We start from the raw sequence: 25,015 nt of genomic DNA on the forward strand, positions 1-25,015 counted from the left end.
CTATATAGTGGGCAGGGTTGGGGGGGGGGGGGGTTATTAGGTGGGCAGTCCCTATAAGGTGGGCAGGGTTTCTGTGTACTGGGTGGGCAATCTATGTATGGTGGCCATGATTTGGGTGTATTAGGTGGGCAGTCTATTCAGAGTGGGCTGTCTCTGTGTGTAGTGGGTGGGTAGTCTGTCCATGGTGGGCAGGATTTGGGTGCTGTCTCTCTATGGTGGGCTGGATAAGGGGGCTGGCCCCTCATATAGGACTGGCTCAGATCCCATCTTCTCCCTCCTCCCTCCCCCGGTCTCCGGCAGTGCTGAGCTTCTCTCCCCGGCTCTGGTTCTCTCCTCTCCAGTCTCCGCAGGATGATGATGCTCGCTCCCCGGGCTCCCTGCCCGCTGCTCCCCCTGCTGTGCCTCATACTCACCGGGATCCTGCTCTTACCGGGCACCGAGAGCTTCAGCTTCCCGCAGCAGCACACGTGAGTACCGGGATCAGCTCTGGGTACCGAGAATACTGCTCTTAATACTGGCAATAATGCCCCTAATACTGGTTATACCGCCCCTAATACAGGGAATACTGTCCCCAATACTGGCAATAATGCCCCCTGCACAGGGAATACTGTCCCCAATACTGGCAATAATGCCCCCTGCACAGGGAATACTGTCCCCAATACTGGCAATAATGCCCCCTGCACAGGGAATACTGCCCTAATACTGGCAATAATGCCCCTAATAGTGTTAAAACCGCCCCTAATACTGGTATTACCGGCCCTAATACAGGGAATACTGTCCCCATTACTGCAATAATGCCCCCTGCACAGGGAATACTGTCCCCAATACTGGCAATAATGCCCCCTGCATAGGGAATACTGTCCCCAATACTGGCAATAATGCCCCCAGCACAGGGAATACTGTCCCCAATACTGGCAATAATGCCCCCAGCACAGGGAATACTGTCCCCAATACTGGCAATAATGCCCCCAGCACAGGGAATACTGCCCCCAATACTGGCAATAATGCCCATAATTCTGGCAATAATGTCCCCTGAACAGGGAATACTGCCCCCAATACTGGCAATAATGCCCCTAATACTGGTATTACCGCCCCTAATACAAGGAATACTGTCCCCAATACTGGCACTAATGCCCCCTGCACAGGGAATACTGCCCCAAATATTGGCAATAATGCCCCTAATTCTGTCAATAATGTCTCCTGCAAAGGGAATGCTGCCCTTAATTCTGGCAATAATGCCCCCTGAACAGGGAATACTGCCCCTAATTATGGAAATAATGCCCATGGCATAGGATATATTGTACTTATACATATGGTATTGCCCCTAGTCTATATTGCTACTTACACTGATAATAATGCCCCTGGCACCAGCAATAATTATCCTGCTTGAGGGAGTGCAGCTCCTAACACTGAAAATAATACTATTAATGGCCTCTTGAATATTGTCCCTAATACTGGTACTATATTTGCTGATTTTAGTAATAATGTACCTCATGCTGATAATATAGTTGCTGATTCTAGGAATACTGCTCCTAACACTGGTAATGTTGACCAGGTATATGTAATACTGCTCCTATTACAGGTGGCACTGTTCCTGTCGATAGGAATGATTATCTTAGAAAACAGAACACCTGAAATTTAGAATAATTCTCCTGGTATAAAAAATAATGCTTTTAAGATTGTCTGTAAGGGTACAAGTACCTGGATTATCAACACTAAAACCAGGAAGTGTGTCATGGACACAGGAAACAGGTGAACAATACAACCAAAATGTACTCCGCAAACTTCCAGGTTCTATCTGCCCTACTTGTGCATATTATCCAAATTTATTTATCCCTTCCTTATTTTGTTTTGGCATGATTTTTTTTTTATTGCTTATAAATGCCATAATGACTCTATGCGCTTATAAAATGACATTTATTTCTATGTGTAACTCGACACACTTCCTTCATACCGCCTCTTTAACAGGTTTTTGTGCTGCTTTGTGTGTACCACCTTTTCTTAATGTCACTAATTTGTCACCCCAACAATTATGTTCCTCTAGTCATACACTCATATATTGGTTCTGAATAGCGTTAACAATATTCTCTGACTCCTTCTCAACACTATCCAATCACTTTAGCAGAGCTATATGTGTGCATGCAGAACCATATGTGTGCAGAGGAATGTGCTTGTGAGTACATGCCAAATAAAGGTTATTTTAATTGCGTGTATGCAGAAATATCTGTGCTCTATATGGCTTATAACATTAATGTACCTGTAAAAGAGTATTACGCTTGTGCCCAGTATACCTGTCAACACCCTCCTCTGAAATTTGTCATCTAGTGAGGAATGGATATTACATTTCAAGAGTTGAGGCATTTGTTAGGTGGTCAAATTCTGGCCCGTATTGAAAATGTGTGCATTTATTAGTATGTATGCTGAGCAACGAAGGTGTGATTAGCTGCCCAGTGTGGCCTTTGGTGGAACAGTTGCTCTCATATGTTTATTCAGCCACTCTACTAGTTAAGTAGATATGTAAACCTCAAATTAAATGCATTTTTGTAGTCTTTTTTGTGTGCCTGCTGTTGTCTCTGCTCAGCTAGAGGTGACAGGTGTTTGAAAGGAGCAGATAAAACGACTCCTCTTGGGGTAGAGCAGCACATTACTTAGAACGCAAAAGGGATAATGTGACTTGAGAGAAACCTAATATGTGAATATTTCTCTCTGTTTTTTTTTTATTTATTTTTTTACAGGCGTTAAGTGTACAGCACTGAGTGCTTGTGGGTGCCTGTGCATAAAAATGGCTAATTACAAAAAAATTTAAAAAAAAAACACAACACTACAAAGGGAAATATTAAAGTCAATTAAGATAATTATCAGGCGCCACTCTCTAGAGGACTGAAACACTCCTGCATTCTGCAGAAAGCGATAATGAAATAGAAAATCTCTGTGCAGAACACAGCGGTTTGTGCCTAACCTGGCTGAGCTGGCATTGTTGGGTTGTGTGCGCAGAGAAAGATTACGTGTGCGGTGTTGGGATGCATGTGCAGAGCTGGTCTGTGTGAGCATGGTTGGGTTGCAAATGATCAGGGTGAAAAAATCTTGACCTTCCCACCCTGTGCGCAGAACCCCTAGATCATAGTTTTGTGTGGAAGATGGGGTTACAATACTGTGAGTAATGGACTGGGGAGTGAGTATTTGATTGTTCTTTAGATGGGACATTCATCTGTACACTGTGCATACTGTGTATTATGTGATAAACATTGTCTGTAAAATGTCAAAGATAACTATTGCATTAAAATTGATGACTTTCTGGAACCTGTAGAAACTTATTGTGACCCCTTCCATGTGTTTTCCAAGGATTAAAATACCACAAAGCCCTAGGCAGATGACCAATTTTGGGCCCCTCTTTATTCTTCACATAGGTATCGTAAAACAAAAGTTTTTTTTATGGTTGTTTATCCCCTGAGCCCTAGGTGGCCTCCTAAGATTACCTTATGGTTAATCCTTCTCTTGTTGGCACTTCTGGGGAGGGATAGATACGTATCCTAGATAGATTTAATGTTCAGATACTCATGCATGTTGAGACACTACTCCACCTACCGAGATATATGTTTGGACAGTGATGCACCTAACTTGATAGATTTTGAGAGATCTCCATCTAGCCAAATGCATTTTGAGAAACTCATGGACCTAGATAGATTGAACAATGCAATTCCTAGATCCAGCTTGAAGCACGCATGCACCTACATAGATGCTTTATGGGACCATCATGCACCTATCCAGATGTGGCACTCCTACACCTAGCTAGCAACATGACTCTCATCCATCCAATACATGTATGTTAAGACACTCATGCACCTTGCTAAATTCATCGTTTTATTGATTGCTTTTTGTTATTTTTATTGAAATATACCAGCAATGGAATCAGCTGTATTATCTGCATCTCCTGTGAAGAAACAGCTAGACTGTCTCCCACCATCTCAGTGGTTTCATAATGTTTTTTACAACACAGTGGTTTACAGTGTTGAGCTCCAGACAGGCAGCTGGTATAGCTTAAAACTTGACGAGACAAATTGTATTTCTAATGCATTGCGGTTCCAGAAATCATTGTGACAATTCCATAAATAACAGTGTTCGTTAGGAAGCAAAAATCAATGCAATAAATTATTACAAATTAACTCGTTAAGGATCAGTATCATAACATGCAGTCACCATAATTTGGATTTTGAAGGAGCTGTGCCAAAATGGAGTAAGTTGTTCATTTACCATCAGCTGTTCAGCTCACAATACATGAGTGAGATTTGATGACCGCAAACCCTGATGCCAGTTGAAATGATGTCATAGACCTTAGTCCATGGAGAGATGAAGTCATTGGTAATTCATTATTGGCCATAAGAAATTAAGAGAGAGTCTTTAAACATCGCATTGTGGTCAAACATAGCTCATCATTACAGTTTTGGTCAATATAGACATTAGAATATGAAAATGCAAATATTTAAATCTATTTTTTTTGTCTGGCTTTTTCCATTGGGTGAGCATTAAATATGTTAATCATTTACCTTTTACCCATGCTCTATTGAAGCTATACCATACATTGGAGAGTTGATAAGGGAATTGTTATAGGCCAGGTGTAAAGTCTTTAGCTCTACTGTTTTACATCTCTCCACAATTTAATGTTAAGGTATTATGCCAACCATCATAACTAACACAGCCTGCAGTTGTGGTTATGATGGTAGGTGTACCTTGATGCTGTATACAGCAGTCTGCCCTTTTACCTGGGGCCCGCCAGGCGCTGGCTCTTATCTGCAGCAGACTTATGACAGTCAGCTTCTGCAGAAACCGAACCTGCTGCTCATATGTTGGCTGAGAGGATTGATCACTTCCAGCCAATGAATGCCCCTCTGTGCTTAGAAATAAGCACATAATTGACTTTAACTAGCCTGGAACTCTTGTGATGGGCCAATGATGCTGCCGGAGATGAAATTATCCCTCAAGTAAAAATTGCTTACACTCAGTATTGACTCTAAGCATCATGATCACTTCAAATCACTGGCTTGACAGGGACAATGCACTCTAGTTGAAACCTTGGCGGGTCCACTTTTATGGTGGAATAAAGATCTCCATTTGGGATCTACCTGGGGTTGCAGATCAATTATTATTGTCTACTGTATACTTCAAATCACTGAAGTGCTCATGGTGCTTGGAGTAACCCTTTAATTTAATAAATCCAAAAATAAATTCTATGATGTTTTCTCAGATCCAAATGAAAGCCATTGTAGTAAGACGTACTGAAAGAAACACTATTGGTCGGGAACAAAAACATGCATTACTGGTGTTAAAAACACCATCTAGCCCTCCTGGCCCTTCCTCACCTCTCTAAATATTGTAAAATCTTACTTTTTTAGCCTGCTGCTGCTGACTCTATTCTTGATCTGCCTCCTTGGCTGACATCAGACACAAGTGGTTAACTCACCCAATCACAATGCGTTCCCAGAGGAAAGCATTGGATTGGCTGATCTTGTCAAGGAGGCAGATCAGGGACAGAGCTAGCACAAGCCAAACACAGCCCTGGCCAATTGGTATCTCCTCATAGAGATGAATTCAATCAACACATCTATTTGAGGAATGTTACGTGTCTGCATACAGAGACACTGAATGGCAGTGCTACTTACTGTGCAGCACTGTCCTAGGAAGCACCTCTAGTAGCCATCTGAGGAGTGGCCAGTGGAGTTATCTCTAGGCTGCAATGTAAACACTGCTGAAAAGACAGTGTTTACTGCAAAAAGCCTGAAGGGAATGATTCTACTCCCCTGAACAAATACAAGAAGCTGTAGTAATATAGATATAATGATTTATTGTACTTTTTCTAGAAGGCATTAAGTAGAAAATTTGCATTAAAAGGGGGATTCTGGAAAGTGACTCCCAATTATTAATGCTTTATATAGAAAATACATTGAAAACATGAAGAAGTAAAACAAATGAAAACATGAAAAAAGAAATAAAAAATCCTGAAGCTGTTGCATTTAACAGGACAGGGTTCAGCATCACACAGATCCATACCAGAGCAGGGTGAGGTTCCACCAATCAGGAGAACCTTATTTTGATTCATGTAGTTTTCTTATTCCATAAACCCAGATTTATGGGATATGTAGTTCTGCTCACACCCATGAACCATACAAGAACATGGAATGGTTACATCAACCTCTTATTCTGAGTTATATATATTTTCAAATCTTAAAAAGCTAGGCTTATGGTTTGTAGTAAAAAGCTAGGCTTATGGTTTGTAGCTTATGGCTTATGTAGTTCAGCTCTTGTCTGATATGATGGAAATGGTTAATTGAAGTTTATTCACAGCCTCATTTATAGTTTTATAAAAAAATTTTTTACTGCTTTCACCCATGTAAACAGCTCGGGTTTCTCCAGTAGCTGGCAATGGGATGTGTGTGCACTGCTTAAATGACAAATCTGGAACTAATACTTTCTCTTTTGTTATCAGGGGAAGAATGTCAGGGAGATACAGTAATTCTTTTTGGACTAATTGTTGCATTTATTAATTACTCATTGTGTAGAGGGAAGCAGTGACTGGTCCTAATTGCACCATAACTTATGCAATGTTCACAGGATGCTAGGGTGCTTGCAATGACCCTTTATGACGAGGTTTAAGAGGTCCTGAAAGCTTGTACTCTAGATCTACAGTTATACAACCAATTATACTCAACTTCTATGCTGAGATAAACCAAGCTTGTACCAGTTATCATGCTCACAAACGTTCAGGATCTAGTGGGACAATCTCAGTTTGGTCCCCTGCCTAACTTTCCATAACTTTTTTCTCTAAGCCCAGAAAAGTTCATCATAGCGTATTTATGCCGAGGCGAAAGCATTTCTGCAGCGATATGTTAGTTGTGAAGCCACTCAGATAACCTTTCCAGCTGGTCTTATTGACATTAGCCACCTTTTTGTATCCCAGATGTAGAGTTTGGTGATATAAGTCCACTTTAAGTCTTTTTCCGTTAAGAACTAATATGTTATATTGACTTGATCCCCTTTCTTACAATTTCACTAGTGAATATAAATTGTTGAAAGATTATAGCCCCATGCTATTTAAAGTTTTATTATTTTTTTTTCCTTTTTCAAATTAGAGAACAGACCATGCCAGTCTATGGCACATGGTCAATAAGCGCTGCTCTTTGACTATATGCGCCATCTAGTGGCTGGAAACCCCAGAAATCAGTATGCATTCAAACTAGTATAAACCTATCAAGTACTAGCAGAGGCATATATTATAAAATAAAAATGGTTTCAAGTTCACTTTGCCACATCTTGTATGTATCTTTAGATCTAAATGTTGTCTTTTGCGTGTGATATTGTATGATAATGTGATAATGTGAATTTACAAAAAAAAAACGTAAACACTTATTTTTCTATAATTTTCATAAGTTTATACATCTCCCACTCTTCTGTACTTCAAAGGTGTAAACGTTTTGTTCCCAAACTTATCCCTAGCCCCATACTTATTTTCTTTATCTCTGCCATTTTTTTCTGTAACTAAATTGTATTACACATAGTTGAGAACTCCCATCATAATATGACTATGAATATGATTATGCCTAGATCTGCACTCTTTAGCAGGGACAGCTCCTATTTTGGACCTCATCCAAATTTTCATCACTTTTACTGCTGAGAGCTTGATGCAATCAAACTTAAAGGAACACTATAGTATCAGAAATACAAACGTATACCTGACACTATAGTTCTAATAGAGCTATTTAGGTGACTGAACCCCCTGTCAGAAGAGTAAAAGGTGTTTTATTCACCTTTTTTCCCCCCAGCGCTGCATGGTTCTTGTCGCGGCAGGCTCTGCCCTTGCTCCGTGCCCTTGACTGATATCATCAAATGGGACGATCTCAGCCAACCCAATGCTCCATATAGGAAAGCGTTAGGAGGTTATTGTGCATGCGCTGCAAAATGCCGCGTTGATGCTGTGTTGCGCCAGTCAGCATCTCCTCGTAGAGATGCATTGTATCTCTGTGAGGAACGTTCAATGCCTCCATGCAGTATGTGGAGATTCTGAACGCACTGACCCAGGAAGCACCTCTATTGGCTGTCTGAGTGACTGCCACTAGAGGTTTTACTAGGCAGTAATATAAACACTACATTTTCCCATTAAAAAGTCTGCAGGGACATACTGTACACATCAGAACAACTACATTAATGTCAGGGTACCTGAAGTCTCTACCTCTGAGAGAGGTAGAGACTTAGAAGTTTATCCGTCCAGAAGGGCTGTTTCCTCCGTTCCTCGCGGTCCTTCCGGTCATTTACACGCTGGCCGCGAGGGATCCACTTCCTTTTGTAACACGACGCCCAGCAGTCGACGTCATGACGCCAACCCGGACCGACCTGTCACTCAATTGTCTGGAGACTAATCAGGACTCGTCGGAGGCGTGTCTACTCTCCTGAGCCAGGGTATTTAACAGTGCTTCTTCCATTTGCTCATTGCCCTGTCGTGGTTCTAGCCTGTCTAGTCACCCAGCGCTCTTGTATTCCAGTTATCCTTTTGGTTCCGACCCGGCTTGTTTGTTTTACTCTGCTTATCTCTGTTACCCTTTGACTCGGCTTGTTCCTCGCTTACCTGTCTTCTCGTTCCCTCGACCTCGGCTTGCCTTTGACCATTCTCTATATCTCCGTACGTTAGTCCGGCCATTCTAAGGTCCGGTATACGTACCTTTCTACTGTCTGTACTCTGCGTGTTGGATCCCTGTCCCGATCCTGACAATTAAGCTGTAGTGACTTAGTCCCTTTAATAAAAAGTTGATAACATACTTTGATCTTGTTTTAAATTATATTTCCTGTAATATAACTGGTTGTCACTGACAATCTATCATGAAGTCTAGTCCCACCCACTGGTTAAACCCACTGGCCATTTGGAATGTTGGGAGATATGTGTCTAAATATATATCGACACAGGAAAGCTGATCCAACTGGTATAGGATGTTCCTTACCTTTCACAAGTACTATATGCTATACATAAACTGCATTATAGTTTGAGAATTTTTAAAAGTCCAGTGCTCCTATTTTTTTGAGTCTATGGAGGTACGTTTATGGAGTAAATATAGGGAACACCAAATTATAAGGTTGGCACTAACATTTTAATAGCCATAGCTACCTTTCTCCTGATGGTAGCCAGTCTCAGTTAAGCCAGTACGTTCCTGTTTAACTGGAGGTTGGACTGTGTGAGAGATTTTTTTTATGTTTTCAAGATAGGCAGTTAATGTAGATTTTTGTTCAGTTCAGGCGTATTTTGCTTTTCCTGATTTCCTACAACTAGCTTTTTAAAAATTATTTTCAAAGAAATGCTTTTTCATTCCCAGCTGAGAGCATTGATGGCATATTCTGGTCCATCTCTTTCTTTGAAATATTCCCTCCTGCACCTCATTGATTCATGTGATTTATGAGCCACCTTTCCACATGTGATGCGTGTTAAATGCACATAGCTGTTCTGCATGCATACGGTGTGTATTTAGCGCGAGGCTGACAAGGCATTTGCCTTGGGCGGCACTTTCAGTGGGGCAGCAAAAAAAGCCGCTCCCCAAATGCCCTGGCAAGTGCCTTGCCAGCCTCTTGCCCTGGGGGACCAGAGAGCTGGCTGGCTAGCCACCTCAGGGCCCCCCTGAGGCTGCCATGCACTGTTGTAGAAGGTGGGCGGCGAGGGAGCGCACTCCTCTAAACTCTTCCTGCTCAGCTCCCTCGCGTGCACCGCAGTGATGCCGGAGCCGGAATATGACGTCACTCCGGCTCCAGCATCACTGAGAGGCGTGCAAGGGAGCTGAGCAGGAAGAGTTTAGAGAAGAGCGCTCCCTCACCGCCCACCTCCACTGCTCACTGTGTGACCGCCCTCCCGCCCGCCGAGCTGCAGCCAGCCCCACTGTACCACCGGGAAAAATCCACCAAAATGTAAGCAAAAAAAAAATAAAAAACTGTGAGAGTGTAATGTGAGGTGTCTGTTAGTGAGAATGTTAGTGTGTGTTTGTTAGTGAGTATGTTAGTGAATGTGTGTGTCTGTTAGTGAGTGTAAGTGTGTGTCTGTTAGTGAGAGTGTGTGTCTCTGTTAGTGAGAGTGAGTGTCTCTGTTAGTGAGTGTTAGTGTGTGTCTGTTACTGAGAGGGTGTGTGTCTGTTAGTGAATGTTAGTGTGTGTCTGTTAGTGAGAGTGTGTGTGTCTGTCACTGAGAGTGTATATGTGTTTGTTAGTGAGTGTGTATGTGTGTTTGTCATTGAAAGTGTATATGTGTGTGTCAGTGAGTGTGTGTGTATGTATGTATGTATGTGTGTCTGTCAGTGTGTGTATGCGTGTGTCAGTGTGTGTATCAGTGTCTGTCAGTGTGTATGCGTGTCTGTCACTGACAGTGTGTACCTGTCATTGAGTATATGTGTGTCCCAGTGTGTGTGTGTATGTGTGTGTGACACTGAGTGAGTGTGCGTCTGTCAGTGAATGTGAGCGTGTGTGTGTGTGTAACTGAATGAGTGAGTGTGTATGTCTGTGAATGTGTATGTTTCAGTGAAAGTGTGTATTGGTTAAACAGTGTGTGTGACAATGACTGTGTATCTGTAAGTGAGTGTATGTCAGTGCATGTATCAGTGAGGCGTGTGTCTGTCAGGAACAGAAATTTGGAAAGGGGGTTGAGGGGGTGCCTGAGTTGTGTCATGCCTAGGGTAGCACAATACCAGAATACACCACTGTATGTGGTGCCGTGTGTGTACAGCAGTGTTGAGAGCAGGCAGTGTGTTTATATTTAGGGATTGGAGAATAACTGTGTTTATATCCGGTTGTGAATAAAATTGTCGTGGTTAGCCTGTGGATCTTTCACTGGACTGCAGCTCCCATCAACTGGCAAAGAAAGTTCACCAACAAAATTAGATTTCTGCATTGTAGCTATGCAGAAATTGTTAGAAAATCCTAAAGAGTGTGTTTTGAAGATTGGGAGATATTTGACTGGGGCTGAGGCTGAGGCCAGTGACCAATTTTGGGGTGGAAATAGAAGTTCGGTGTTTGTCAGAGAAGAGGACACTGCTTTAATGGGAATCAAATTCCAATGCCTGGTAGAAAAACTTATTGGTAAGAAGACAATGACAACCTGTTTCAGTGGGTGGAAAGGAATGATTTGATTAAAGTATTTCAAAGCAGGTAAGGGGAAAGCACAATATTTGGTAATAGACTTGTGAACCAAAAGAGACTGCTATGTGCAAATGACAGAGCTTATAACAATGATTGACAGGGGCTCAAGATGGAGATACCCTGTTGCAGAATAAAGAGGTGTAGATTTCTACATTTAATTTCATTTTACACATTACAAAAACATATTCGTTAGTCACACTGTTAAAAATATATAATTTTATAGCAATACTGACTCAGATGGATACTTTAGTCAAAACCTCCTAAATTACCGTTCCCAAGATCCTGTTCCCTTTTGGCTTTGCAAATAAGTACTCAAGGGTGGGCACAAGGTGAGAAATGTAAAGCTATTAAATTAATCAAGGAAGTGGACGCAAGACAGTAATTGGAGGAACCTAAAGAAAGCATACAATTAGATTAACTCTTTCTAACAGGGAGGGAAAGGTTATAGTCATCCTTCCACATACAAATGTATTTATCATTGGATCCCAACATCCTCCATCCTTGTGAAGTACAAAGTAGTATGTTCAATGGGAGACTGGAAGAAGAGGTTATATTCTAATCTCAGACAGTCCCACATTCATAGAGACTTCACATGATCTTGTCAGGCTGAGTGTATTATTGGAGGTTAAGATTACACAAAAATTAAACAGTGGGAAACTGGAACCTATCATGCAAGACTCTAAAATAAAAAATTTATCAATACCTACTTTGGAACGAACTGTATGGCAAAATAATAAATACATATTGAGGGAACAATTAGGCCTCCTCTATGTTTTAGACTATATAAGGTGTGTCGAGAAAACAAATTATTTTTTCAAGTCTAGAACTATGTATTGTCTGTGTTTTGGTCTATATAAGGTTTGTCAGGAAAACCAATTCATTTTGTGAGTCCAGTTAAAGCGATCTATCTAAGCTATATAAATTGGCCGAATTCCTTTCCTCTATTTATAAAGGAGTAAGTGCTCTATTTTTATTATTAACTTTTTATCACAGAGTGCACAATGGTTGGAAAGTTCACAATGTGTGTGTAAATTTATTGTATAATCTGCACTACTATAGCACTTTATTTTGTGCATTATACTGCACCTTCACCATTTTGGTTTTCACCTCATATATACATATGTATAGATTTTTAAGTATTTAAAGGCATAGCGCACTTTTTTTCTACATAAAGCTATCTATAGCCAGCTGTAAAATCAATAGGTAATGAAAAAGAAATAAAATGTGAGAGAGGAGATTCTGATACTGAAGATGAAGATACTGACAAAGTGCCAAGTCTTCCGTCAAAATATTTAAAATATGGGTATAATTTGCTTTGTACAAATTCTTGTGTTCAGAGACCAAGCAGATGCCACGATATATTTTTAATTGAAACAATCTAAAAAATTGGATAAGAATTTTAATTTGGACTTCTGGATCAACTGGACCTCTGTTTCCCCTCAAATTAACTTTATAGGATGAAACCTTGGAGAACTTGAAGTAGGGAAGGATAGATAGAATACATGGAGTCAGTCAGAAATAATACAATGTTATTGGCATAGGCAGAGATGGTGATGTATAAAATGGAGATCAGAATGAGGAGTGGCTCAGTAGACAAGGCAAATAGTATGGGTAATAGAGGACACACTTGCCTTTTACCGTTACATGTTGTAAAATACACTGGGGCTGTTCCAGGTGAAATTAATAATGTAGTGCCCTTATGACACCTAAAAAAAAAAAGGAGAGCGGAAACACAGGATTGTTGGAGCCTATGTAAGAAAGACAATTAAACCGCCATTTTTGTGTTACAGGAAAAGAGCAGAGAAGGCATTTAAGAGTGCAGATGAATAAGCCCACTTGATCTAGATTGAGCTAATGAATGGAGGATGAGATTCATTATGTTGACAAACAGCTTTATAAAAATCTTAATGTCATAGTTCAGCAAGGAGATGGTATAAAACTGTGTGGTAAACGGACGTTTCTGTCCTCTTTGGGGATTAAGACAATATTAGAGCTAATCTGAATCCATATCTCCACCTTCCACTACTTAGAGATGAGCTGATTCCTTATCTTGCTTTCCTCTTCAACTAACAGATTTACAGAATACCGTAGAATAACTATCTTTATTTATAGGGTTTCAGATGTTTGATGACATTGGTGAGTCTTTAGACCAAAATAACCAAATGAGGAAAAATATCCTAACTCATCTATTATTCGAGCTTGGTTGCTTTGATCTAAAATTTGAATCCCCTCCCGCCTTCAAAATTTCACTATTCCCAGTTTTACAAATAAAGCTAATTTGTCTGCAAATATTGTATCACTGTGGCAAAGGCTGAAAAGTTATTTCTGGTTAAATGATGACTGGAACATAATCGAAAAGATCAGCTCCAAAATACACATTTTAGGAGGAAGACGGCTGCTGTTGAGTTTGGAGTGAGATTTAAATGGGAAATATCATTTCTCATGATTTCTAAAGTCACTTTAAGTAATCCTCTATGTTTAACAAATATGTGTTTGTGACGCTTGAAAAATGAATTAAATGTAGAAATCCACAGCTCTCTATCTGAGAACTGAATTCCTCCATAATAGCTCCCTGTCAATCATTCTTAGAAGCTCTGCCCTTTGCACTTGTCAGTCCGCCTAGAGAGAGAGAGCGCGAGCGAGAGAGGAGATACAGAAATAATGTGATGTCCCATGCTCATTCTTTAACATGCATTGAAAGGAAAACAAAGCAGCATATGGAAAAAGCCCAACATGGGTAATTGAAGTAATAAAAGAAAAAACTTGATTAAGACATGGAATGTAAGTTTTGGAAACAGCGAAAACATGAACATATTCTGTATATTTTATAGGAGAATGTCATGAAAAGAAAATCGTAGGAGGTTAAAGGAACACTATAGTCCCCTAAATTACTTTAGCTATATAAAACAGTTTTAGTGTATAGATCATTCTCCTGCAATTTCACTGCTCAATTCACTGTCATTTAGGAGTTAAATCACTTTGTTTCTGTTTATGCAGCCCTAGCCACACCTCCCCTGGCTATGATTGACAGAGCCTGCATGAAAAAAAAAAACTGGTTTCACTTTCAAACAGATGTAATTTACCTTAAATAATTGTATCTCAATCTCTAAATTGAACTTTAATCACATACAGGAGGCTCTTGTAGGGTCTAGCAAGCTATTGACATAGCAGGGGATAAGAAAATCTTAATTAAACAGAATTTACAATAAAGAAAGCCTAAATAGGGCTCTCTTTACAGGAAGTGTTTATGGAAGGCTGTGCAGGTCACATGGGAGGTGTGACTAGGGTTCATAAACAAAGGGATTTAACTCCTAAATGGCAGAGGATTGAGCAGTGAGGCTGCAGGAGTGTGTTCTATACACCAAAACTGCTTCATTAAGCTAAAGTTGTTCAGGTGACTATAGTGTCCCTTTAACTTTTTTTTGCTATACTGAGAGTTTTGGAGAAAGGATGTTGCAAGATTTAGCCTGAAATAGCTGAGCTGGAGAAAAGTTTTGCTCACCTAAAATTTAAAATTAAATTGTTAATTCTCTTCAAAATTCCAAGTTTAGGGAATAGATGGCTGGTGGCAACCCCCCCCCCCCCCACACCCCCTGAAAAAATGTACAGGTAAGAAAGTGGGAAATGAGAGTGTTTTTGTAAGTACTTTAAAAAAAAAAAAAAGTACGGTAAAAAAGGTAAACGCGCACATACAGTATTAGAGTAGTTTTATTTGGGTTTTTAAAAAAAAAAAACGGGGAATAAGGTACAACAGAATAGCATTAGAGAGCTACAATCGTTTAAATGTTTGAAAAAGACACTGCTTTGTACCCCATTGTAGCATCACAAAAGAGAATGCTGGTTAGAAAGAATAGAAAATCAATGAGATTTATCAAGGAAAAGAAGGTGCAGGCTAAGCGGGGTTGTTAGAAAGATGAGGCTGTTTGGGTGAAGGGTAAAGAAATGTTGGAATTAGGCGGGGTGGGAGAGTGAGATGTATTCAAGAGAGGAAAAAAAAAGATAAGACTTGGCAAGAGTGTAGAAAGTGTATCAGACGGGTCATGGATAAAACGGAACATTATGGGAGCTGTATCAGATGGGCAGGGATAAACGGGAGCATTAGGGATAAAGTGTGTCAAAATAAAAGTGTTATTAGAAGCTAAGGGATAAAATGGAACATTAGTTAAATGCCAAAAGGGAGCACGAGGGAAAGGACATAGGAGAGCCATGGCTTGCTATGTAGCAGAAGATTGTTTGAAAAAGGTGATCATCTCCCCCCACCTATCCCCTATTTGTGGCAGATTTAGGATTAGCTGCAGGAAAAACTGCTTCTCATGTATGCAGAAGCAGTACTTTCTCGTCTTCGTACTTCTCTGCCGCCCCAAGGAGCTGGTGTCTTGGTTTTAGCTATATTTCCTGAACTGGCAAATTGATATTTAATCTGTGAGAGCAGTGAAAATAAAGAAGTGGGGGGGTGAAATTCAGGGATGATGTGTATCCTTTTAAGGTGGGGATGTTACGCTTTCCTGTAATAAAACCTTTCGCAAATAGGCAGCTTTTTACTTGCATTGTTCCCGCGGCAAATTGTCTTTCTTTTGTGCCCTGGCTGAAGGCTTAATGACATTACTGGGGCAGCTTGCGAGTGACATTAACGGGGAACGGGAGGGAGAAGTGGTTTTATGATTGCAGATGGATTCTACAATTGTGTGTTTGACTTACACTGACAGTTTGAACATTTAATAACAGTGAAGAAATCTGGGCAGGGGCCCCCATCACCTCCCCCGTCACCTGTGCTTTGGGGGCTGTAATAAAACGTTTGCCAATTGCTGAACAGCTACAAACTGTTTATTTCACAGCCACTCATTTGCAGCAATTCAATGGAAACCTCAACCTCAGTCTATAATACTGGAAACCCTCCCTCTCTTTTCTATCTCAAGTCATAAAAATACGTTAGGATTTAAGTAGAAAATAAATTGTCCTATAAAAAAAAAAAGGCAAATAGCAAAAAATAAAGAAAAATGTTTTGTATGTCTGAAAAAGGCAGCAAATACCACCCCAAATTGTCTTTGGCTATTTGCATAGTATTCTTAATTCCATATTAACCTCTTTTATTTATTTTTTATTTTTTACTGCAAAGAGTTAAGCTGATATTTTCACACATCAGCTATATTTACATTTTCAGACACAAAGGGGATTAATTAAGCAAACCATGTCAGGTACTTGGGGCTTATTTAAATAATTCATGGGTTTTTAAGTAAAGATGATGTAAAAATGGTAAAGGTTACCTTTAAAAAAAAACAAAAAAAAAAATAAAAAAAAACAGCAAAGCACTTTGAGGTTTATGTATTTAGCACTGAATTGCAAATTATAGTCCAAAATACTTACATTTAAAAAAAATAATCTTTATCGGCAATGTTTTTTTTCCATATTAACTATTTTGACTCCGGTTTTGCAGTTTGGTTTTCAGTTAACATTCTTTTGTTTATATAGGTCATGGTTTTACTTTACGAAATGCCAATGTAAACTGTGACACAGTATAATCTCCATGTATATTTCTCTCCCTTGTTAAATTGTATCACAGCCTGTTTCCTTAAATTCCTGTTACATTCTCTTGGAATGTGTTACCATAGGTGTGATTTACCCCTATAAACTAAATTATTCACAGTTGGCTTATATACCTGCATGAAACATACATGACACATATGGTGGAAGTACCGTGTGCAGCTGTAAAAGGGATCAAGTTTTCTGTGAAGAGAGGCAAGTCATTATGAAGAGGTGTCTTTATTAGTAAGAAAGGCCTTTTAATTACTGGGTTAAGTGGACACTGCTCAGTGCTGGTGGACAGCAGGTTCTGCGGTCGGGAGAGATAAAGCAGGAGGCTGGCAGAGGAACCAGACTGCCATACGCTTTAGTGGGCTATTAAACAGAGTGAGGCTTCGTTTTTATCGCTCGGATACAGGAGGGGGCACAGGTGGGGGAGGTCTTCAATGCTACAATTTAATTTCCCTTTTATCTCCTTAGTCTACTGAATTATAATAGTCTGTACAGCTGAACAACACAGCTTCCTGCCATGCATATTAAGAGGGCACTTCATAAAGTCGCTCCATGCTGGCAGTGCCACTACTTTCACAGATAGATCCCACTTCTGTGGATTCAGCACCATGACTACTGTCAAGGCTGCGCACGCACACACACACACACACACACACACACACACACACACGAACACTCACTCATACTCTCTCTCTCTCTGTTATCTGTTTCTTTATTTTTAATATAGGGTGGCGGTACTTTTATTGCATTTGTTCAATGTCTGCATGATGCAGACAGCCGCCTGTTTAAAAATGCTTTGTCCGGTGTCCATTTTGTATATCACAAAATAAAGAGAGTAGACCCTCGGAGGCAATGTGCACGCTGGAAAGTAATTGGCTTTTTGAGAGTTTGCTTCTTTCTCTCGGTTGTGATGGCTAGGGGCTCTGAGATGTGTGAACAAGGGGGTCTAGAATATATAAGGATGCAGGATGATAATAAAATAAACGTGACTTTATAAAGATAATAATGTGTGATGGGTTAAAGTGCACTTGGAAATAACATCAGAGGGCACAAAGATACTGTCTGCCGTGTAGGGTTCAATGAGTGCCATTTGTTTGTTATACAGTATGATCCTACGTACAGCTTGAAAGACAGACTTGTAGGAAGACATATTCATACATTCATCTTTATACCCTCTCTGTGGGTTTTAAACTCTGCATATTTCATGCCGCCTTTATTCAGTGACATCATTAAAATGTTTTGGAAGGCCTCTCCCATCCATGCAGCAGGGAAATGTTCAGGTTAGGGACACGCCGGAGGCCTGGGTCTGATGGAGAATTCCTTAAAAGCTGTGTGTGTGTCTGCCTAATGATGACAGCCTGTTTTACAAGGTGATATGTTATCTTTCAAGGCGCCTTGTGGATGAGCAGCATTAGGCTATAAGTGCGAGCCAATACCTCCATTTTAATTGAGTGCAAAGAACTGCTCAGCTCTGTAGCAGCTCAGCTCCCGCTTAACATTCCCGCCACCTGCACTGTGCGTGCCAGAAGCAAACGAGACATGGGTGGGGGGGTGCAGAGAATGGCTGTGTGCACAGCGCACTCCTTTCCTCTGTGGCCGTGAAATTCTCCTGGCTGAAAATATTTGCTGGCCATACTACGATCTTCTTTTGGCTGCATGCCCCACCGTGCTAGCTGTATATTTTCTAAAATCTGCGATTCTTTCCAGGCGTTGCATCCTGCACCCCAGAAGATACCTTTCTCTTCTCCTCTCCTTACCTCTCAAGTGTCCCTTTTTTAAGACCCAAATAATTCCGTGTTCCAATGACCATTTTTTTTTTAATTCTTTATTTTTGGTGCAGTTTCAGCAGTACAGACATAGGTAAAGGTGCCACAACAGCATATGCATGAGGTACAGTCACATTTCGTTTGTCTCATATGTTGGGCTGAGTTGAGCTGTGCACATTTTATAATGGCAAGGGCTATGTAGTTTTAGCGGGGAACTGACTGTGCCAGTGGTGAGTGTGATATGTATGTCTAGTGTTGTCCCAGTGGGACTCTGAGTCAATGTTGGGGCGCTGGCACAGGTTATGGCCTTAGTGGTTGCTTAGTGCCTTGCGTGGTTCGAGATGTGTCAGGTTAGGTAGCGGAGCAAGGCCTTTGCGTCTCGTCTATGTGAGAGTGCAGTGTGTTTTGGAGCTCGGGTGTTTGTGCCCTCGCAGGGCTTGGCCTGTCGTGGCAGCGTACAGGAGCCAATGACCATTTTTATTAAAAACGAAATTGGCATGTTTATCACAGAGCTCCTTAGCAATACAGCTCACATTAACATACGTTTAAATCAGCTTAGATGTGTTTAGTAATGACATTATTATTATTTTGTTTAATGATTTATTTCTATATATTAAACAACTGTGAAGAATCAAGAAAAAAAAATGCAAATTTTAGACCAAAATAACCCAAACAAATGGTTTCATTGAACAATTTTCCCAATTGATATCTTTATGTAAAATTTGCAAGGCCTTTTTCAAGTCTGCATATTTCACAATTTAGTTAATAAGCCCCTTTGTGTTAATAAATTACTTGGTTTTGTTAAAGGCGATGTAATGAGTAATGGTAGTTCATGAAGCTACCTAAAAATAATCTCTGTAATGCTCTCTCATCCAAAAATGGACCCACCTCTATGACTTTACCCCTCTTCCCTAAACTGATCTATGGGAATGTTAATGCTCCACATTTTCAAGATGATTACCACTGTAAAAGCTATCATTAGCACTCCATGCTCCTGTACAAACGGCGGAACCTTGCTAATTAACCCCTTCTGTGCAACTGGAATGAATATAGCCAGTTACAAAATGAGATATGTTATCAATTGGCATAAGATATTTGGACTCTGATTGGTAGATAGACTTGGACGTTATTTTAGAGTTATTTTGTTATAAACTGCTGTAACCCACACTAATAACATACATTCTAAAATGCATGTTATTGAATGTTTGGGGTGTTCAGAACCCCATTAAGGCCAGAGGAAGCAAAAACTCTCCCTCTTCAGCCCATTTAAGCAGCGCCTAATAAAATGTAGTGGGGGGGCTATCTCGTCAAAGGCTGACGGTTGCTAATCTAATCCTATTTCTGCTTCTATTATGTTTGCAGTGGCTGGGTACACCCTAAAAAAACTGAACAGATGTTGTAAGGCTTTCTAAATATGCCTTTTTAAGCTTGTTTGCATTATTGCAGCTACGCTTTTTATCTGATTGAAGGTAAAGATTATACAAATTAACTGTCTTTTTAAAAAGCCTAAAGCAAACATTTGTGTATTTTGTGTTGCATTTTAAGCTTAGTTATTGCTTCTTTTTGTTGCAATTTTCTTTTTTTAAAACCAATTTACATTTTAGTTTGTTTAATAATTATATATACATGTAAAATTCCATCCTGAAAATGCCATTAATTTTATACCCTTCAATTTCCATGGGTGACACAATGACAGCTAACCTTAATACACCAGATCTTTCTGAACTGAATTGGACATGATGCTCAGCCTGCCTTTATAGCATTTAATAAAAAAACATCTGGGTTGTCAAGGTCAAAAATGGTGTGCTCACCTATACCGAGCATGTATTTAACCTGTCTGAAGGTAGAATGGCCATGAATGGGTTACGTGGGTAATAGTGTTATTTCTAGACGATGCTGCTGAGTTAATATCAGCCCTGTGGAGGCTGCAGAAGCGGTGAGGAGTTACGAGCAATAGAGTGCTGGGAACAGAGTCACTGAAGGGGTTTAACTATCTCTTCATTGCAAGAATCAGTGAAGCAGTTAGAATATAGTTAATATTCCTGGCAGCATGTATCTCTGTCTCCTAGTGGTACAGTGCTGGGGTATGGTTACACTACTAGATCTGTTAGGACAAGAGATGGAGCCTAGTGTGGGGGTGTACTGTTGCAACTAACTATGATTCTCATCATCCTCTGATGACCACATGATGTATTTGTAATAATACACTAACAATATATATATGATACATAAGGAAAATGATCACATTGAGGGGTTCTGGAGATTTACATTTAAACCACATTAGTAAAAGTTAGGATTAGTGCTAGGGTTAGGGCTATGGCAAGAATTGGTAGGAGAGGGCTATTTTAAATCTTAAAGGGACACTGTAAGCACCCAGACCACTCCAGCTAATTGAAGTGGTCTGGGTGCCATGTCCCTTTTGCCCTTAGGGTTGCAATGTATACTGCAATGTTTACATTGCAGCTCTAAGTCTGCCCACAGTGGCATACAGCCACTAGAGGGCTTCCTGAATCGTAACACCAAAAGATGCCTCTTTGGTCCGGTGAATGATGCTCTGCACTTGCCGCACATGCGCATTAGCTCCCAACAGAGGGAGTGGAGCCAGGACCCAGTGCCAAGGGACAACGGTGCTTGGAAACGGTGAGTAAATAAATGGTTTTTAACCCTTTATTCACCCTGGCGAGGGGTCACGGGGCAGAGGGAGCTATAGTGCTCCTTCTATTCCTGGCACTATAGTATCGCTTTAAGACTGCACCTGAATACGCCTGTCCTGGTCTGTTCAAATTGGTAGTAGCTACATTTGCAAGCAGCAGCTGCTATTTACAAGGGTAGTGCAAGCTGCATAATCATAACTGTCCTTTGTAGTGGTTATGGTGCTAGTAGGTTCCACCCCTTAGTTCTGTGGCAAACTGTTCTTGAGCACTCTGACTAAAACAAGGGTATCTATGAAATGTTCATGCTGATTGTGTTGGAATTTCATTCAAATTCCAACACAATCAAATGATCTCAAGTCAAAAATACCTGAATACAGAGATGTATTGAAAGGTCCATCAGTTAATATAACATTGCACAGTAGTGTGTATTGCCAATCCACAATTTTTTTACAGAAGGAAATAAACAAATACAGTAGAGAGAAGAATGACACATCAAAGTCAAAAAGAAAAGCAGAAGAGGAAACGAGAACAAGAATAAGACACAAAGAAAGCGAAAAGAAGATATAGTACGAGCTGCAAATCCATGGTTGACAAAATCTGTCAACCTTTATCAGTTTCCACGGCATGTCATGCATGTGGGTCTGTGGAGGACCCTGCAGTTTCATGGCACGGTCCATGGATCCCAGTATTGTACTCTCAGGCATTCTCCTGGTCGATGAAGTACAAGGAGTTGCAGGAATAAGATGGTCGTAAGGGAGAGCTTCTGGTAAGTATATTTACATTTAATTTCTTCTTCTGGAAACCACATGCAAAGTGTGCATATCACCTTTGGGGGGTCTATGCAAGTGACAGAGCTGCTTTAACAATATCAGTTTTGTAAAATGTTTTGGGTGGAAGTGATAGGCTGGGTATGGAATACAGAGGACAAGGGGCCAAGTGGCAGCTACCTCAAGAACACCAGGGCATTGTAGTAGCAACCTACTACCACCATAACCACTGTAAAGGAACGTAGACATTATGGTGATTAGATTATCCATCTAATTCAGCCACTCTCTTGATAATGATAAGCCATAAGTGTAATCTTGTGGGACAAGTATGTTTTGGCACTTCACTTAAGATTAGGAGCCCCATAGTAGCAGTTTAAGGTTAGTGTACATTTTCTTAGCAGTGTTATTTAAAGGTTTATTGAGTTTTAATAAAGATTAATACGTTCTGAATGACGATATTATTGTTAGTCACCAGGGTTTTATGAAGAACAGATCATGTCATACTATCTTAATTACATTTCACGAGAATGGGAGTAAAAATAAAGCTGAGATGTGATCGATTTAGATTTTGCTTAAGCATTTAATACAGTTCCACATGGATGGGTACTCTACAAATTGGAAGATAGGTTTAGTCAAAATGGGTTGTATTTGAATTAGAGTGCTCAAAAGCAGAGAAACCTGCTGTTAATGAAAATTTATTGGACACAAGTGGTTAACAGATTATCCAAGGGGGTCTGTCCTACATCCATGCCTCTTCTATTTATTATTATTGCAGCACTGTCGCTTTTAAAGCTCATAGATTTCAGTGGCGGCTAGTGAAGTTTTTAGATGATGGGGAGCCAGACTCCTCTCCCAGAATTGTACTCCTCCGTATACTGTACAGAGATACTCATACAATACAGAGAGCTGGGCATAATACAGAAATGCTCATGCAATAAAACAAACTGGGCACACCATAAAGATATCTATAAAATACATAGAGCTGAGCACAACCACTGAGATAACCAATAATGTCATAGATAAAAGGTACATAAAGGGTTACAGCCTTAGTTTTAGTTAAGTTCTTCTACGTCTGCAGGGGTTAAAAAGCTAAATGCTTTTGTCTGATGGTTTTTCTGTTCCTCATAAAATGTTATGTTTACTTTAACCTTGCATAGTTTAGATAACACTTTCAAGTAAGCCATTGTTTCTTTGGTCTTATTTTTTTATACACACATGCGCAGTAGACTAATTGCCATTTTATATATACATTGCTCTCCCCTTAAAGGGAAACTCCAGTGCCAGAAAAACGATCCGTTTTTCTGGCACTGGAGGGTCCCTCTCCCTCCCACCCACCAATCCCCGGTTACTGAAGGGGTGAAAACCCCTTCAGTCACTTACCTGGGACAGCGGCGATGTCCCTCGACGCTGTCTCCGCCTCCGCGACGCTCCTCCCAGTGATTGCGTCGGCCGGTGGGCGAGACTGATCTCGGCCACTGGCCGAGGAGACCTAATGCGCATGCGCGGAAATGCCGCGCATGCGCATTACGTCTCCCCATAGGAAAGCATTGAAAAATTATTTCAATGCTTTCCTATGGCGTTTTGAGCGACGCTGGAGGTCCTCACACAGCGTGAGGACGTCCAGCGACGCTCTAGCACAGGTTTCCTGTGCTAGAACCTAGGATGTGACCTCTAGTGGCTGTCTAGTAGACAGCCACTAGAGGTGGAGTTAACCCTGCAAGGTAATTATTGCAGTTTATGAAAAACTGCAATAATTACACTTGCAGGGTTAAGGGTAGTGGGAGTTGGCACCCAGACCACTCCAATGAGCAGAAGTGGTCTGGGTGCCTGGAGTGTCCCTTTAAAGATTGAGAAGATGATTTTGAACTACAATCGAAGTTAGTCTGTGGTTTTATTATCAGTACTCCCGAGCGCTCGAACACTTAATTAGGAGCCTCTGGTTATCTCTGGGTTGATTCTGGGTCCATCATACATTTTCTATATCACTAACAGAGCTGAGAAAAAATAGATATCACAATAGAAAGATACCTATACAATACACAGAGCCGGGGAGACTACAGAGATATCTATACAACAGGTAGAGCTGAGTAAAATACAGAGAACACACAGAGCTGGAAACAATAAGGTGATACTAATAACTATCCTACACAGCCAGGTTCACTGTGATGGATTACACTGAGCTGCAATACAGAGATACCCACACAGTACATGTATCTATAATGCTCCAGCTCTCTCTATCTGTCCTTTTTTTTTTTTTTAGCTCTCCCTTACAGGTTCTCATCTTCATAGCTCCTGCTATGATAACTTTAGCTTTCTATTAAATATTGCTGCTGTTATGAAACATCCAGCTACTCCATTAGCTCTCAGCACACAGTGGGCACATGGTTAAAGCATCAGGATACTAATAGACTCCAACCAATTCAGCTACTCCTGACTCACAATTAGCTCTCAGCATACAGTGTACACAGGGTTAACGCAGCAGGACAGTAATAGACTCCTTATTACCATTGCAGCTGGCAATATAACTAATCTGCAGTAATAATATGGAGCCACAAAGTAGCTGACATGGCTAACAGAATCAACAATCATTACAGATTGAAATCAGGATCAGATCAGTCCTCAGAGTCACAGCCCCAGTCCTGCAGTTTGAAGCTTCACAGCTTTTCAACTAGTCATAGCATGAGAGTGTCAGGTCTCACCTGCAGAGTAACTGAAAACTTTAAAGAAGATGGTGGATGTGTTCAGTACAAGTTACTAAAACTTTTAATGAAAGGTAGCATGGTGCTCTGTCTCAGAAATGTCCCCTCCCCATGTCACCCCTGGACTTCCCTGGCTATATATATATATATATTTATATATAATTTATATATTTGAGAAAATAACTTGTTTAGTCAGCCCTCAGACACTGACTGGGGATATTAGGGGAGAGGATATGATATTATACACTTACATTTGGTAGAAGCCAGGAGCTGTTGCTATGCTCTCTTTGTGTTACTTCCAAGATGGCTTCTTGTTTCTCTCTCCTGAGAGACCAATCACATGCTGACCAATTGGTAACCAAATAGAATTCCCTGAAATTCCTTCTTAAAGGACACTAGGTGAGTGCAAAATCTGCTGAAACAGGGCAGATTTCAAAGCA

At 40.5% G+C, this 25,015-nt stretch overlaps 1 protein-coding gene across 4 annotated transcripts in view; it reads left to right on the forward strand.

The window, feature by feature from the left end:
- The first annotated feature begins 259 nt into the window (after nt 1-259).
- The window catches only part of CACNA2D2 (calcium voltage-gated channel auxiliary subunit alpha2delta 2), a 310,100-nt gene continuing 285,344 nt past the window's right edge, over nt 260-25,015 (forward strand). For 2 of the 4 annotated variants that reach the window (XM_063426623.1, XM_063426624.1), the window contains exon 1: nt 260-467. In XM_063426623.1, coding sequence (XP_063282693.1) covers nt 352-467 — 116 coding nt within the window. In that variant the 5' untranslated portion in view covers nt 260-351. The remainder of the gene's footprint in view (nt 468-25,015) is intronic. The other 2 variants (XM_063426625.1, XM_063426626.1) reach the window with 1 other exon arrangement.

The sequence above is a fragment of the Pelobates fuscus genome, chromosome 7 (assembly GCF_036172605.1).
Source record: "Pelobates fuscus isolate aPelFus1 chromosome 7, aPelFus1.pri, whole genome shotgun sequence".
Lineage (NCBI taxonomy): Eukaryota > Metazoa > Chordata > Amphibia > Anura > Pelobatidae > Pelobates > Pelobates fuscus.